General features: G+C 50.6%; 1 protein-coding gene across 1 annotated transcript in view; it reads left to right on the top strand.

Moving 5' to 3' along the window:
• Window positions 1-14690, top strand: part of Nphs1 (nephrosis 1, congenital, Finnish type (nephrin)) — a 21479-nt gene that overhangs the window by 960 nt on the left and 5829 nt on the right. The window contains exons 4-22 of the mRNA XM_013026284.1: window positions 704-832; window positions 2273-2354; window positions 3187-3290; window positions 3437-3564; window positions 3659-3830; window positions 4236-4393; window positions 4548-4692; window positions 4831-4955; window positions 6517-6706; window positions 6854-6983; window positions 7141-7313; window positions 7895-8035; window positions 8124-8264; window positions 8778-8899; window positions 10200-10374; window positions 10865-11021; window positions 11122-11273; window positions 12904-13015; window positions 14118-14303. Of these exons, the coding sequence (XP_012881738.1) occupies window positions 704-832; window positions 2273-2354; window positions 3187-3290; window positions 3437-3564; window positions 3659-3830; window positions 4236-4393; window positions 4548-4692; window positions 4831-4955; window positions 6517-6706; window positions 6854-6983; window positions 7141-7313; window positions 7895-8035; window positions 8124-8264; window positions 8778-8899; window positions 10200-10374; window positions 10865-11021; window positions 11122-11273; window positions 12904-13015; window positions 14118-14303 (2722 nt within the window). The remainder of the gene's footprint in view (window positions 1-703; window positions 833-2272; window positions 2355-3186; window positions 3291-3436; window positions 3565-3658; window positions 3831-4235; window positions 4394-4547; window positions 4693-4830; window positions 4956-6516; window positions 6707-6853; window positions 6984-7140; window positions 7314-7894; window positions 8036-8123; window positions 8265-8777; window positions 8900-10199; window positions 10375-10864; window positions 11022-11121; window positions 11274-12903; window positions 13016-14117; window positions 14304-14690) is intronic.

Genomic DNA, 14690 nt, shown 5'->3' with positions numbered 1-14690 from the left:
TTCTTCTTCTTCCTCTTCTTCTTCTTCTTCCTCCTCCTCCTCCTCTTCTTCTTCTTCTTCTTCCTCTTCCTCCTCCTCCTCTTCCTCTTTCTCCACCACCTCCTCTTGCTCCTGCTCCTCCTGTTCCTCCTCCTCCTTCTTCTCCTCCTCCTTCTTCTTTTGTGCTGGTCCTGGAGCTTGAACTCAGGGCCTGGGCACTGGCCTGAGTGTTTTTGTTCATGCTAGTATTCTACCTCTTGATTTACAGTGCCACTTCGGGCTTTTGTGTGTGTGTGTGTGTGTGTGTGTGTGTGTGTGTGTGTGTGGTTCATTGGAGATAAGAGTCTCACAGACTTTCCTTCCCCAGGCTGGCTTTGAACCACAATCCTCAAGATTGAGGTTCTGATCCACAAGATCTCAGTTTCCTGAGTAGCTAGGATTACAAGCATGAGCCACTGGTGCCTAGCTGCTCATATGTTTCTTTTCTTTTCTTTTTTTTTTTTTTTTTGCCTGTCTGGGGCTTGAACTCAGGGCCTGGGTGCTGAGCTTCTTTTACTCAAGGCTAGCACTCTACCGCTTGAGCCACAGCACCACTTCTAGCTTTTGCTGTATATGTGGTACTGAGGAATGGAACCCAGGGCTTCATGCATGCTAGGCAAGCACTATACCCCTAAGCCACATTCCCAGCCCTCACATCTTTCTTGATATGACATTTTCTTACCAGTTCCCCCCAAGACGCTTCAGCTGACCCCTGACGCCGGAAGCACAGTTACCTGGGTGGCTGGACAGGAGTATGTGGTCACGTGTGTGTCTGGGGAGGCAAAACCAGCACCTGACATCACCTTCTTCCAGAGTAAGTGTGGGGGGTCGTTGGGAGCAGCATGACACCCCTGAAGTGCGGACAGGGTGTGTTCTTGTCTGTTGCTGTCTCCTTTCTTCCTTCCTTCCTTCCTGCCTGCCTGCCTTCCTTTCCCTCTCTTTCCCCCTCTTCCTTCCTTTTTCTCTCTCTTTCCTTCTTTATTTTTTCTTCCCTCCCTCCCTCCCTTCTTTTTTCTTTCTTTCTTTCTCTTTCTTTTTTAATTTCTTTCTTTTTTTTGTGTGCCAGTCCTGGAGCTTGAACTCAGGGCCTGGATGCTCTCCTTGAGTTTCTTTTTTGCTTAAGGCTAGTGCTCTACCTTTTTTTTTTTTCTGGTGGTGGGGCTTGAACTCTGGGCCTGAGCGCTGTCCGGCTCAAGGCATAGCATTCTATCATTTGAGCCATAATTTCACTTCCAGCTTTCTCATAGTTTTATTGCAGATAAGAGTCTTGAAATTTCCTACCTGGGCTGCCTTTGAACCTTGATCCTCCAGGTCTCAGCCTCCTGAGTAGCTAAGATGACAGGCATGAGCCACCAGTGTCAGGCTTGTCCAGTACTTTCTAGGAGCCAGAAAAGGGGTCATGCCTGACGCTGGGACCCAGGAGCCAGCAGGAGGGGACATAGAGGGGAGCCATCCAGAAAACCAAGACTGCTGATTTAGAGCCTAAGAGAGGCTGTGGCATTGGGAATGTGGCTTAGTGGTAGAGTGCTTGCCTAGCATGCACAAAGCCCTGGGTTTGATTCCTCAGTATCACATAAGCAGAAAAACTAAATTAAAAAAAGAGGTTGAAGCACTAGTAGGACAGGGGTGATGATGGCGGTGTGGAAGTGAGAAACTGTCGGTGGCCTGCAGAGTAAAACACACTAAGGAGGTGAGCAGAGTGGAGAGGCTGCCAGGTGCTGGTGGCTCATGTCCGTCATCCTAGTTACTTAGGAGACTGAGGCCTGAGGATCACCATTCCAAACCAGGTCTAGGGTAGGAAAAGCCATGAGACTCTTATCTCCAATGAACCACCAAAAGCCAGAAGTGGAAGTGTGGCTCAAGTGGTAGAGTGCTAGCTTTGAGGGGAATATACAAAGGGAAAAACTCAGGCTCTGAGTTTAAGATCCAATACCAGCACAAAAAAGAAAGAAAAAAGAAGGAAAGGAAGGAAGGAAGGAGGGAGGGAGGGAGGGAAGGAAGAAGGGAGGGAGGGAAGGAGGGAAGGAAGAAGGGAGGGAGAGAGGAAAGGAAGGAAGGAAGGAAGGAAGGAAGGAAGGAAGGAAGGAAGGCTCCTGAATGAGTGGAGGGGATGGAACTGGCACCTCAAGTTCTTTTCCTCTAGAACAGAGAGGGAGTGGTTATCAAATCCACCTGGAAACTTCCAGGCCATGCTCCCCAGAATCTACTTTGAGGGGAACCCAACCCTATCCCATTGCCCTTCTCGTTCCTCAAGGTGAACAAATAATATCTGATGTCTCTTCTGATGTGAATGAGGGGTCCCAGGAGAAACTCTTCACCACCGAGGCCACGGCTAGGTATGCAAATTGGGGGTTTCCTTCTTCCCTGACCTCCAGACTCCACCCCCCAAGAGACCCATATATCAAAGAGACCAAAGCACAGAATATTGGGATGCAGACAAACATCTGGACCAATTCTTCTCCTGAACACTTGAAAGTCGCTCATGGGACCCTGAGGTTCAGAATTTTATTTTATTTTATTTTGTCAGTCATGGGGCCTGAACTCTAAGCCTGGGCGCTGTCCCTCAGCTCTTCAGCTCAAGGCGAATGCTCTACCACTTGAGCCACAGCCCCACTTCCAGTTTTCTGGTGGTTTTTATTGGAAATAAAAGTCTCATGGGGGGCTGGGAAGGTGGCTCAGTGGTAGAATACTTGCCTTGCATGCATGAGGCCCTGGGTTCAATTCCTCAGCACCACATAAGCAGGAAAAACCAGAAGTGGCGCTGTGGCTCAAGTGATAGAGCGCTAGCTTTGAGCTGAAGAGCTGAGGGACAGCGCCCAGGCCCAGAGTTCAGGCCCCATGACTGGCAAAAAAAAAAAAAGTCTCACAGACTTTCCTGCCCTGGCTGGCTTTGAACCGTGATCCTCAGATCTCAGCCTACTGAGTAGCTAAGATTACAAGTGTGAGCCACCGGTGCCCGGCTTATAGTTCAGAATATTAAGCACGAGATTCATCCAGGGGCTCTGCTGCTCATGGCTGAATTCCCAAATCTCACCCATGGGGCTCCAGATCCTAGAGGAAGTCAGTGTAATGGAGACTGAGTTCAGATGGGGGAACTCAGATGCACCTCCTCTTCATCCTGACTGCCTACACTTCAGATGGTGACGGAACCCCAACTTCCTACCTCAGGGTAACACCGCAGGGCTCCGATAATGGGCAGGTATTTGTCTGTGAAGGGTCCAACCCAGCTTTGGTCGCTCCCATCCAGGCCTCCTTCACCATGAATGTTCTATGTGAGTAGAAAACAGAGCCAGCTGTGGGCTGTGGGCTATGGGGGGAGCAAGGACTGGGAAGGGGGTGGTTCCAGGGTTCCAAGAAAATCCAGGCTCTCCAAGAAGACACAAGAGTCTTCAGAGGCAGGCTACGTGGTATTTCCTAGTCCCCCCAGGACCTCCTGCCATCGAGTGGCCAGGCCTCGACAAGGGGCATGTGCAGGCAGGACAGAGTCTGGAGCTGCCCTGCGTGGCCCGAGGGGGAAACCCACTGGCTACCATACAGTGGCTAAAGGTGAGGGAAGAGGCAAACATGGAGGTGGTGAGGAGGAGAGGGCAGGGAGGGGATGCTGGCTTCTGGGCTGGTCTAAGCCTGTCCCTTTGTCCAGAATGACCAGCCGATGCCCACAGCCTGGGGCACAGAACATACCCAGGCAGTGGCCCGCAGCATCCTGGTGATGACTGTCCGGCCAGAAGACCACGGAGCACGTCTCAGCTGTCAAGTCTATAACAGCGTATCCCCAGGGACCCAGGAGCAAAGTGTCACACTGCAGGTCACCTGTGAGTGCAGTGCCAGCTTTCCAGCTGTCAAACTCATGTCCCCGAGAAACATCTGTCTGGGTCCTAAATCTTTTTATTTTTGGTTGGTTGTGGGGCTTGAACTCTGGGCCTGGACGCTGTCCCTGAGCTCTTCAGCTCAAGGCGAGCGCTCTACCACTTGAGCCACAGCGCCACTTCCGGTTTTCTGCTGGTTCATTGGAGATAAGAGGCTCGCTGACTTTCCTGCCTAGGCTGGCTTTGAACCATGATCCTCAGATCTCAACCTCCTGGGTAGCTAGGATGACAGACGTGAGCCACCAAATCACTTCTGACACTAGGGATCTCATCATCTGGTCTGTGGTTTGTCTGTCTGTCTGTCTGGGCTGGTCTGTGATGACCTCTCATTCCTTTCTATCTGTCCTCCAGTTCCTCCCAGTGCCATAACCATCCTGGGATCTGCATCACAGTTGGAGAACAAAAATGTGACTCTCTGCTGTGTCACCAAGTCCAGTCGCCCACGGGTCCTGCTGCGATGGTGGCTGGGCGGCCGGCAGCTGCTGCCCACGGAGGAGACAGTTATGGATGTGAGGAAGGGACCAGCCTCCAAGACTTGGCCGTGATTCCTCAGCCTGATAAAGGGACAGTGTGTGTGTGTGTGTGTGTGTGTGTGTGTGTATCCTGGAGTGGATCAGATCTCTGAAATCATGGCTCCCCATGTCTGAAGTGCCTTTCTGCTAGGGCCTGCACGGTGGCCACATCTCCATGTCCAATCTGACATTCCTGGTGCGGAGAGATGACAACGGTCTGAGCCTCACCTGCGAGGCCTTCAGCGAGGCCTTCAGCAAAGAGACCTTCAAGAAGACTCTAACCCTCAATGTAAAATGTGAGTCCTACCCCAGTCCCAGAACCCTCAGGCCTCAGGGACTCTGTCCTGAGACCCAACCCAGAGAAAATAGTCATTCTTCTCTCCTCTCCTCTCCCTTCCCCACCTCTCCCCTCCCCTCCTCTCATCTCCTCTCAGATCCTGCCCAGAAGCTGTGGATTGAGGGACCCTCTGAGGGGCAGCACCTCAAAACTGGGACTCGGGTGAGGTTGGTGTGTTTGGCCATTGGGGGCAACCCAGAACCCTCCCTCATCTGGTTCAAGGTGAGTGCCAAGCAAGGCATATGTGAGAAACACAATTTCAATGCTCTCCTGAAGAATTATGGGAGGGGGGCTGGGCATGTAGCTTAGTGGTAGAGTGCTGCCTAGCATGCATGAAGCCCTGGGTTCCATTCCTCAGGGCCACATAAACAGAAAAAGTTGAAAGTGGTATTGTGGCTCAAGTGCTAGAGTGCTAGCCTTGAGCAAAAGAAGCTCAGGGACATGGGCTGGGAAGGTGGCTCCGTGGTAGAGCGCTTGCCTTGCATGCAAGAGGCCCTGGGTTTGATTCCTCAGCACCACATAAGCAGAAAAAGTCAGAAATGGTGCTGTGGCTCAAGTGGTAGAGTGCTAGCCTTGAGCTGAAGAGCTGAGGGCCAGTGCCCAGGTCCAGAGTTCAGGCCCCATGACAAGCAAAAAAAAAAAAAAAGAAAGAAAGAAAGAAACTCGAAGACAGTGCCTAGACTCTGAGTTCAAGCCCCAGGACTGGCAAAAAAAAAAAAAAGAAGGAAGAAAGAGAATTGTGGGAGATCTCGGGGGAAAAATACAACAAACAAAAATTTTCTTTAAAAATAAAATCAGGGCTGGGAAGTTGGCTCAGTGGTAAAGCGCTTGCCTTGCATGCCTGAGGCCCTGGGTTCGATTCCTCAGCACCACGTAAGCAGAAAAAAACAAGCTGGAAGCGGTGCTGTGGCTCAAATGGTAGAGCGCTAGCCTTGAGCTGAAGAGCTGAGGGACAGCGCCCAAGCCCAGAGTTCAGGCCCCATGACCGGACCAAAAAAAATAAATAAATAAATAAATAAAATAAAATAAAAATAAAATCAAGCCAGGGGCTGATGGCTCATGCCTATAATCCTAGCTACTCAGGAAACTGAGATCTGAGGATCACAATTCAAAGCCAGCCCCGGCAGAAAAACCCATAAGACTCTTATCTCCAATTATCCAGCACAAAGCTGGACTGGAGGTATGGTTCAAGTGGTAGAGAGCCAACCTCAAATGAAAAAACTAAGAGATAGTGTCCAGGCCCCCTGAGTTCAAGCTCCAGGACTTGTACCGAGAGAGAGAGAGAGAGAGAGAGAGAGAGAGAGAGAGAGAGAGAGAGAGAGGTAAAGGAATGTAGGATATAGGAGAAGGATTTGGAAATCTAAGGAATGACATTGGAATGAAGGGGAAAGGCAAAGGAAATCTTTGGGGAATGGTGGGGGAATTCTAAGAAAAAGAACTGAAAAGGGGGCGTGGGAAGAAAGAATTCTACACAAGGCTTTGGAATTTCAAGGGCTTTTCTGGCACAGGCTGTCTGGTAAATTATGGATCGAAATTATAGATTGGCAGAGGATAGTCAGGGATGACTGGGTGAGGGACAGGGGGCAGATACAGGGGACCAGAGGAAGCCAGAGCCACACTTGGTTTGGGAGGGGCTTAATTGTAGGCTCCATCTCTTCACTATAGCTAGGTGCTCACTCCCCACAAAGGCCCTGTTTGGTCTGCAACAGGGCCATCTCTGGGCTGATTGGTTGGGCTAGGGCCAGGACAACCCTTTGACCCTCCAGCCACTCTTTGTTCTCAGGACTTGAGGATGGTGACTGAAGCACGACAGGCCCAAGGGTCACCACAGCGAGTACAGCTGGGAAACCTGGAGAAGTCGGGGAGCACCTTCTCCCGGGAGCTGGTATTCATCACAGGCCCCTGGGACAACCAGGCCAAGTTCTCATGCAAGGCTGGTCAGCTCAGCGCATCCACGAGACTTGTGGTGCAATGTGAGCATGCACAGGGCAGGGACAATTGGGAAGGGTTGATAGGCAGGGAGTTGGGGTGTGGGGCAGGGCAGCTACCACCGATCTGGGGTGCTGGGTGGGGATATGGATGCCCTCCTGAGTATTCATTTCTCTAACCCTTTCCCTAAGTTCCCCCAACCAATCTGACGATCTTGGCCAACACCTCGGCTCTGCGCCCAGGAGATGCAGTAAATTTAACTTGTGTCAGCATTAGCAGTAACCCTCCGGTCAACTTGTCTTGGGACAAAGAAGGGGAGAGGTGAGAGTGTGACAGGCCATCAGTGTCTCCTTGCTTTGGGCCAGATCCTGTTCCTGTCCTAGTAGTATTTCAACCCTTGTAGCTCTCAGGTCTCTGTCCCCAGTCCCACCTCTACACCAACCCTGACCTGATCAACTCATTGTTGGGTTACACACAGGCTGGAGGATGTGGCTGCGCCTCCCCAGAGCGCCCCCTTTAAAGGCTCTGCTGCATCCAGGAGCGTTTTTCTTAGGGTGTCATCCCAAGATCATGGCCACCGTGTGACCTGCTGTGCCCACAGCGTTGAGCTCCGGGAAACCGTGAGCGCCTTCTACCGCCTCAATGTGCTGTGTATGTGTGCAGGCCTGGAACCCCTTTTGAATTTTTCATTTGGACACTGTCTCTTACATCTACTCAGACATCTATCCTATCTAACTCCTGACCCCTATCTGGACACCCTCTCTCCATCCTTAAACTGGACCCTGGGTCTATTGTGCTTGGGTGTGTACATTGTGTGTGTGTGTGTGTGTGTGTGTGTGTGTGATTCCTGGGGCTTGAACTCAGGGCCTGGGCACTGTCCCTTAGCTTTTTTTTGCTCAAGGTTGGTGCTCTACCACTTGAGTCACACTTCCTCTTTCTGCTTTTTGCTGTTGAATTGGAGATAAGAGTCTCACACACTTTCCCACCAAGATGGCTTCGAACCTCCATCCTCAGAACTCAGTTTCCTGAGTAGCTGGGATTACAGATGCAGGCCAATAGCACCGTGCTTGCTTGGATCTTCTGAGTTTATCGGCCCTGAGTTTTGCTCTGACGATATTATCTACACCCTTAAATTCATGATTCTGACTTTAACCCTTGAAACTGTGTCCATTCTCAACGCTATCCCTGACCCCTGGATCTTGTCTTAAATTCTTGGGGTGCCCCCTCTGAAGACCCTCCAGAGTTCCTGGGAGAGCAAGTGCTGGTGGTGACCGCGGTGGAGCAGGGCGAGGCACTGCTGCCCGTGCTGGTGTCCGCTAACCCCGTCCCCGAGGCCTTCAACTGGACCTTCCGGGGCTATCGCCTCAGCCCAGGTGTGCGGGGAGAGCGAGCCCCAAGAGGGGTGCATCCCCCCCCCAAATTCGAGGACCCAACAGAGGCCCTCTCCTGACATTCCCCCAGCGGGCGGCCCCCGGCATCGCATCCTGGCTGGCGGGGCTCTGCAGCTGTGGAACGTGACCCGCGCGGACGGCGGCCTCTACCAGCTGCACTGCCAGAACTCGGAGGGCACCGCGGAGGCGCTGGTGCGGCTGGAGGTGCACTGTGAGTATCCTTATCCAATAGGAAACTAGCATCGCTGCCAGCCACGCCCCTAGGAGACCACACCCTCTTTTTAAAGCCACGCCCCGAAGAAACCCCTCAGCCACACCCATATGGAGAGTCACGCCCTACAGATGCCATGCGCACAGGACAGCCACACCCACTTATGGAAGCCACCCAACCAAACCACGCCCCCTGAGAAGCCACGCCCACTACAGAAAAAGCCACACCCACTACGGAAGCCGCTCCCACTCAAGGCAACTTGCCCATTGAGGACTCCCCTCGTTGTTGACTCAATTGGGACACCCCATGGGGGAAACCAGTCCCCAATCACCCCCGAGGCACAGTACAAGATGGGGACAATTTCACAAGCCCTGAGACCTCTCCTTCAGGGTTCCATCCTTGGAAACAAACTATAGCCGCATCTCTGATGTTCCTGGACCCCCTCTGAGACCCCTCTCCCACATGGAACCCTCTCCCACCATGGAGCCAAGCCTTCTCCAATCTCCTAACCAGATGCTCCCACCATCCGTGCTCTCCAAGACCCGACCGAGGTGAATGTCGGGGGTTCTGTGGACATGGTCTGCTCTGTGGATGCCAATCCTGTCCTCCCGGAGATGTTCAGCTGGGAGAAGCTGGTGAGCACCCAGCTTTAGTGAGTGGAGGTGGGGTAGAGGCGATGTAGATGCTTGACTGCGAACTCTTTGGGAATGAAGGCACACCGATGTGATTCTGTATAATTATATACTTGGGCGTGCTGGAACTGTTTGCTGAAAGGTGGATGAATTGGGTGGATGAGTGGATAGACAGGTGAGAGGGTGGAGATGGAAAAATAGGTAGGTAAATGGAAGGACAGGTGGGTGGATGGATACTCAGTAAGTCTACAGATGGATAGATGAATGGCGAGAGGGAGGGACAGATAAATGAACACAGGGATAAATGGCTGAACAGATTGCATGTAATTATGAGTTTGTGTGGGGATAGACAAGGTGAATGGAAGGTATAAATGTGTGGGTGAATGAATGGATGGATGAAAAGATAAATTGGATGAATGGATTGAAAATCATATCTTTTATGTAGTCTAGGCTGGCTTGGAACTTGCTATGTAGTCTGTGTTCAACTTAAACTCAAGATCCTATTTTTAAGTGCTGGTAGTGAGACTTGAACTGGAGCTCTGGCTTGGCTTTTTCCCTCAAGGCTGGTGTTCTACCACTTGAACCACACCTCCATTGTGTGTGTGTGCCCACCGGGGGATCTGAACTCAGGGCCTGGTCACTGTCCCTGAGCTTTTTTGCTCAAGGTTAGCACTCTACTACTTAAGCCACAGTACCACCTTCAGCTTTCTGGTAGTTAATTGGAAATAAGAGTCTCCCAGGCTTTCCTGCCCAGGCTGGCTTTGAACCTTGATCCTCAGATCTCAGCCTCTTGAGTAACTGGGATTACAGGCTTGAGCCAAGGACGTCCAGCGGCCTTCTTTCCCTCCCTCCCTCCCTTCCTCCCTCCCCCCCTCCCTCCTTCCCTTCTTTCCTTCCATCCTTCCTTCCTTTCTGCCTTCCTTTCTTCTTTCTTTCCTTCTTCCTTCCTTCCCTCCCTTCTTCTCTCTCTCCCTCCCTCCCTCTTTCCTTCCTTCTTTCTTTCTTTCTTTTGCATGGTAGGCAAACATTCCATCACTGAGCCATGCCCTCAGCTATACACGGTTAAATGAATGGTGGAGGGGAGTGGGGAACAGACAGATGTGCAGAAGAGTAGTTGGCTGGCTTGGTGGAGGAATGGAGGAATTGGATAAATGGTTGGATGAATGGCAGGAGACATTTGATCTTCAGTAGCTATGCTAGGGTGATTGTAGCTGGGAAAATTAGGCAACAGATGAAGCACAGTTTGGGGAACAATAGGTCTAGAGCCAAACTTGGGGCCAAATCTTGCATCTTGGTCCACTAGGGGGAAGAGGAGGAGGAGGACAAGAGCCTGGATGATATGGAGAAGATATCAAAAGGATCCACAGGGCGTCTGAGGATCCACCATGCCAAACTGGACCAGGCTGGCACTTACCAGTGCATTGTGGACAATGGGGTGGTACCTCCCGCACGTGGAGTAATCCGTCTGGTGGTCCGATGTGGGTAACACCCAAACAAATGCACGTACTTATGAGTGGATGTTATGTATGAACGGAGGAGTGAATGGATAGAGAGCCACAAGAGTGGATTAGTGGCTACAGAGAATAATGGATGGGTCAATGCATGGGTGGATGGATGGATGGATGGTTGGAAGGATAAATGGATGGAGGGACAAAGGTAGGAGGAGGAGTCTGAGTAGAAAGCCCACCACTGAGTCTACCTTTTTTTTTTTTTTGGCTAGTCCTGGGGCTTGAACTTGGGGCCTTGGCACTGTCCCTGAGCTACTTTTGCTTAAGGCTAGCACTCTACCACTTGAGCCACAGTGCCACTTCTGGCTTTTTCTGTGTATATGGTACTGAGGAATCGAACCCAGGGCTTCATGCATGCTAGACAAGCACTGTACCCTTAAGCCACATTCCCAGCCCTAACTCTACAACTCTTAAATCTTCCCACATACCTCTGGTTGATCCCCCACTCAACCCCCCCTAGTCGCCCCCCAGGTGGAGCACCCCACTCCCTTATCTAAGGTGGCGGCCGCTGGAGACAGTACCAGCTCTGCCACCCTGCACTGCCGTGCCCGAGGTGTCCCCAACGTCATCTTCACTTGGGCCAAAAATGGAGTTCCACTCGATCTCCAGGACCCCAGGTGAACCCAGAAGCAGCTAGGCCTCAACTCTTATTCCTCCCCACCCCTCCCACCCCCTGCCTCTGATCCCTTCCCTGATCCCTGACCTGCATCTCTCCAGATTCACGGAACACACGTACCACCAGGGGAGCATTCACAGCAGTCTCCTGACCATCGCCAACGTGTCTGCCGCCCAAGACTATGCCCTCTTCACGTGCACAGCAACCAACCCCCTTGGCTCAGACCACACCAACATTCAACTCGTCAGCATTGGTATGGCAGGAGGAGAGGGGGCTGGGAGTGCCCTCCAGTCAGTCACCATGGAGGCCCCTGCTTGCCCTTGTCCAGCAGTGGTCCTGAAACCTGAGACATATGGGTGACTGGGAATGGCATTTTTATCCTGAAAATCCTCATGGGAGATCGCATCTTCAGGGAACTCCACAGCAAAGACAGCATAAGTGGCTCACACCTGTCATCCTAGCCGCATAGGAGGCTGAGATCTGAGGATCACAATTGGAAGCTAGTCTGGGGCAGGAAAGTCCATGAGACTTTATCTCATTTTTTATCTCCAACGAATCACCAAAAAAGCCAGAAGTGGAGCTCAGCTCAAAAGATAGAGCACTAGCCTTGACGAAAAAATGCTTAAGGATAGCACTCAGGCCCAGAGTTCAAGCCCCAAGACTGGCACCAAAAAAAAAATGTCCCAAGAAGAACCAATATATGGAGATATTTCTTTTTGTTGTTGTTGGTAGTGGTCATGGGGCTTGAACTCAGGGCCTAGGTGCTATTCCTGAGCTCTTTTCTCTTAAGGCTGGTGCTCTACCATTTTGAGCCACAGCTTCATTTCTGGTGGTTAATTGGAGGTAAGAGTCTCACAGACTTTCCTGCTTGGGCTGGCTTTGACCTGTAATCCTTAGATCTCAGCCTCTTGAGTAGCTAGGATGACAGGTGTGAGCCATCAGCACCAGGCAGAGACATTTCTTAGGATGCAAAAACAACTTAGTAAGCCAGGCACTGGTAGCTCATGCCTGTCATACTAGCTATTCAGGAGGCTGAGATCTGAGGATCGCGGTTCCAAGCCAGCCTGCAGGAAAAGCCGTGAAACTTTATCTCCAATAAACCTGCAGAAAACCAGAAGTGGCTCTGTGGCTCAAGTGGTAGAGCACTAGTCTTGAGCTGAAGTGCTGAGGGACAGTGCTCAGGCCCAGAGTTCAAGCCCCATGACTGAAAAAAAAATTAGTGTTTTTTTGTATGACTCAATAGACTCTGAACTTGAGTATTTATTTGGTTGTCAAATTGACAGTTGTAACAAAATCCTATGGAGTTTAGTCTTTCTCTGTTTTCCATATATATATTGTATGTATATGTGTGTGTGTGTGTGTGTATATATATAGCTTTTTGTTAAAGGCTGGTGCTTTACCACTTGAGCCACAACTCCATTTATGGTTCTTTGCTAGTTCATTGGAGATAAGAGTCTCATCATGACTTTTCTGCCTGGGCTGGCTTCAAAACTCAGTCATCAGATCTCAACCTCCTAAGGAGCTAGGATGACAGATGTGGGCCATTGGGTACCTATTTGAATTCAAGTGATAACAATGACAACTACCTGTGGAAAAATAGTTTCTCAATTGAGCTGGACATTTTTTTTTTTGTCAGTCATGGGACTTGAACTCTGGGCCTGAGCGCTGTCCCTCAGCAATTCAGCTCAAGGCTAGCACTCTACCACTTGAGCTACAGTATCACTTCCGGTTTTCTGGTGGTTTATTGGAGATAAGAGTCTCATGGCCTTTCCTGTCCAGGCTGGCTTTGAACCTCGATCCTCAGATCTCAGCCTCCTGAGTAGCTAGGATTACAGGTGTGAGCCACCAGTGTCAGGCTAGAACCTTCTTTCTTTCTCCTCAAGGCCGCCCTGACCCTCCTCTGGGACTGAAGGTGGTGAGCCTGACCCCCCACTCAGTGGGGCTGGAATGGAAGCCTGGCTTCGATGGGGGATTGCCCCAGAGATTCCAAATCAGGTGGGTTCCTGTCTAAGCAAGACAGTGGATGCGCTGCGTCACTACACTGTCCTTTTTCTTTTTTTTAATTTGGTCGGTGACTGGGACTCAAACTCATAGAAACATAGGCTCCATGGTATCCCTCATTTGCAATAATTTGTATATATCCAACATAGTCTCAGCAGAGGATCCCAGTGGCTCAATAGCTATGTACATATGACCATATAAAATGATGTTAATTGAAATGAACTCCAAGGTATGGAAACGAGAGGCTTTTCTTTGGTTTCTTTGTTTTTGTTTTTTAATATACTATGTGAAGTTATTTCTTTTATCATTCATTCCCCCCCTCACCCCACCCTTGGTTTATCCCCTGTTGTCACTGTGTCTTTATATATATATATATATATATATATATATATATATATATATATTTATCTAATTTGGGGAAGGGAAGGGCAAATCACAAAATGGTGAGACCAAGGACAAAGGGTGAACCAATGTAACGACCATACTCCCAAGACACTAGGTTGGGCCGGGCACCATTGGCTCATGCCTGTAATCCTAGCTACTCAGGAGGCTGAGATCTGAGGATCTCGGTTCAAAGCCAGCCTGGGCAGGAAAGTCTTTGAGGCTCTTATCTGCAATAAACCACCAGAAAACCAGAGGTGACACTGTGGCTCCAGTGGTAGAGCGCTAGCCTTGAGCCGAAGAGCTCAGGGACATCGATTCCTCAGTACCACATACACAGAAAAAGCCAGAAGTGGCGCTGTGGCTCAAGTAAGTGGTAGAGTGCTAGCCTTGAGCAAAAGAAGCTCAGAGACAGTGCCCAGGCCCTGAGTTCAAGCCTCAGGACTGGCCAAAAAGAAATGTACTCATTACTTTACTTATATAACTGTATATCACTCTTATAATTTAAAAAATAATAATAAAACAAAACAAAAAAAAACAGCATTAGCTAGCACTCTACCAACAGAGCCATGCCTCTAACCCCAGAACTACTTTTGGGTGTGTGTGAGCCAGTCTTAAGGCTTGAACTCGGGGCCTGGGTGCTGTCCCTGAGCTTTCTTTGCTCAAGGCTAGCACTCTACCACAGGAGTCACAGCGCCACTTCTGTCTCCTGCAGGTATGAGGCCTTGGAGACTCCAGGATTTCTCTACGTGGATGTCCTGCCACCCCAGGCCACCTCCTTTACCCTGTCTGGACTGCAGCCTTCTACTCGATACAGGGTCTGGCTGTTGGCCAGCAATGCCCTGGGCGACAGTGGGCTCGCAGACAAAGGCATCCAGCTGTCTATCACCACCCCAGGTGGGCGAGGATGACCTTGAGCAAGTGGGAGAGGGAAGCAGAGCCACCCCCTGGAGGCTCATATCTGTTATCCTAGCTGCTCAGGAGGCTGAGGTCTGAGGACGGTAGTTCAAAGCCAGCCTGGGCAGGAAATTCTGTGAGACTCTTATCTTCAATGAACCACCAAAAAAGCCAGAAGTGGAGCTATGGTTCAAGTGGTGGAGTGCCAGCCAGCCTGGAGCAAAAAAAAAGCAGCTCAGGGAGAGCACCCAGGCCCTGAGTTCAAGCCCCGGGACTATCATTACAAAACATAATATAGGGCTGGGAAGGTGGCTCAGTGGTAGAGCACTTGCCTTGCATGCCTGAGGCCCTGGGTTCGATTCCTCAGCACCACATAAGCAAAAAGAAAAAA

Source organism: Dipodomys ordii, unplaced genomic scaffold (genome assembly GCF_000151885.1).
Source record: "Dipodomys ordii isolate 6190 unplaced genomic scaffold, Dord_2.0 Scaffold92, whole genome shotgun sequence".
Lineage (NCBI taxonomy): Eukaryota > Metazoa > Chordata > Mammalia > Rodentia > Heteromyidae > Dipodomys > Dipodomys ordii.
The sequence above is the reverse complement of the archived record's forward strand: the minus strand, read 5'-3'. Positions and strand labels throughout refer to the sequence as shown.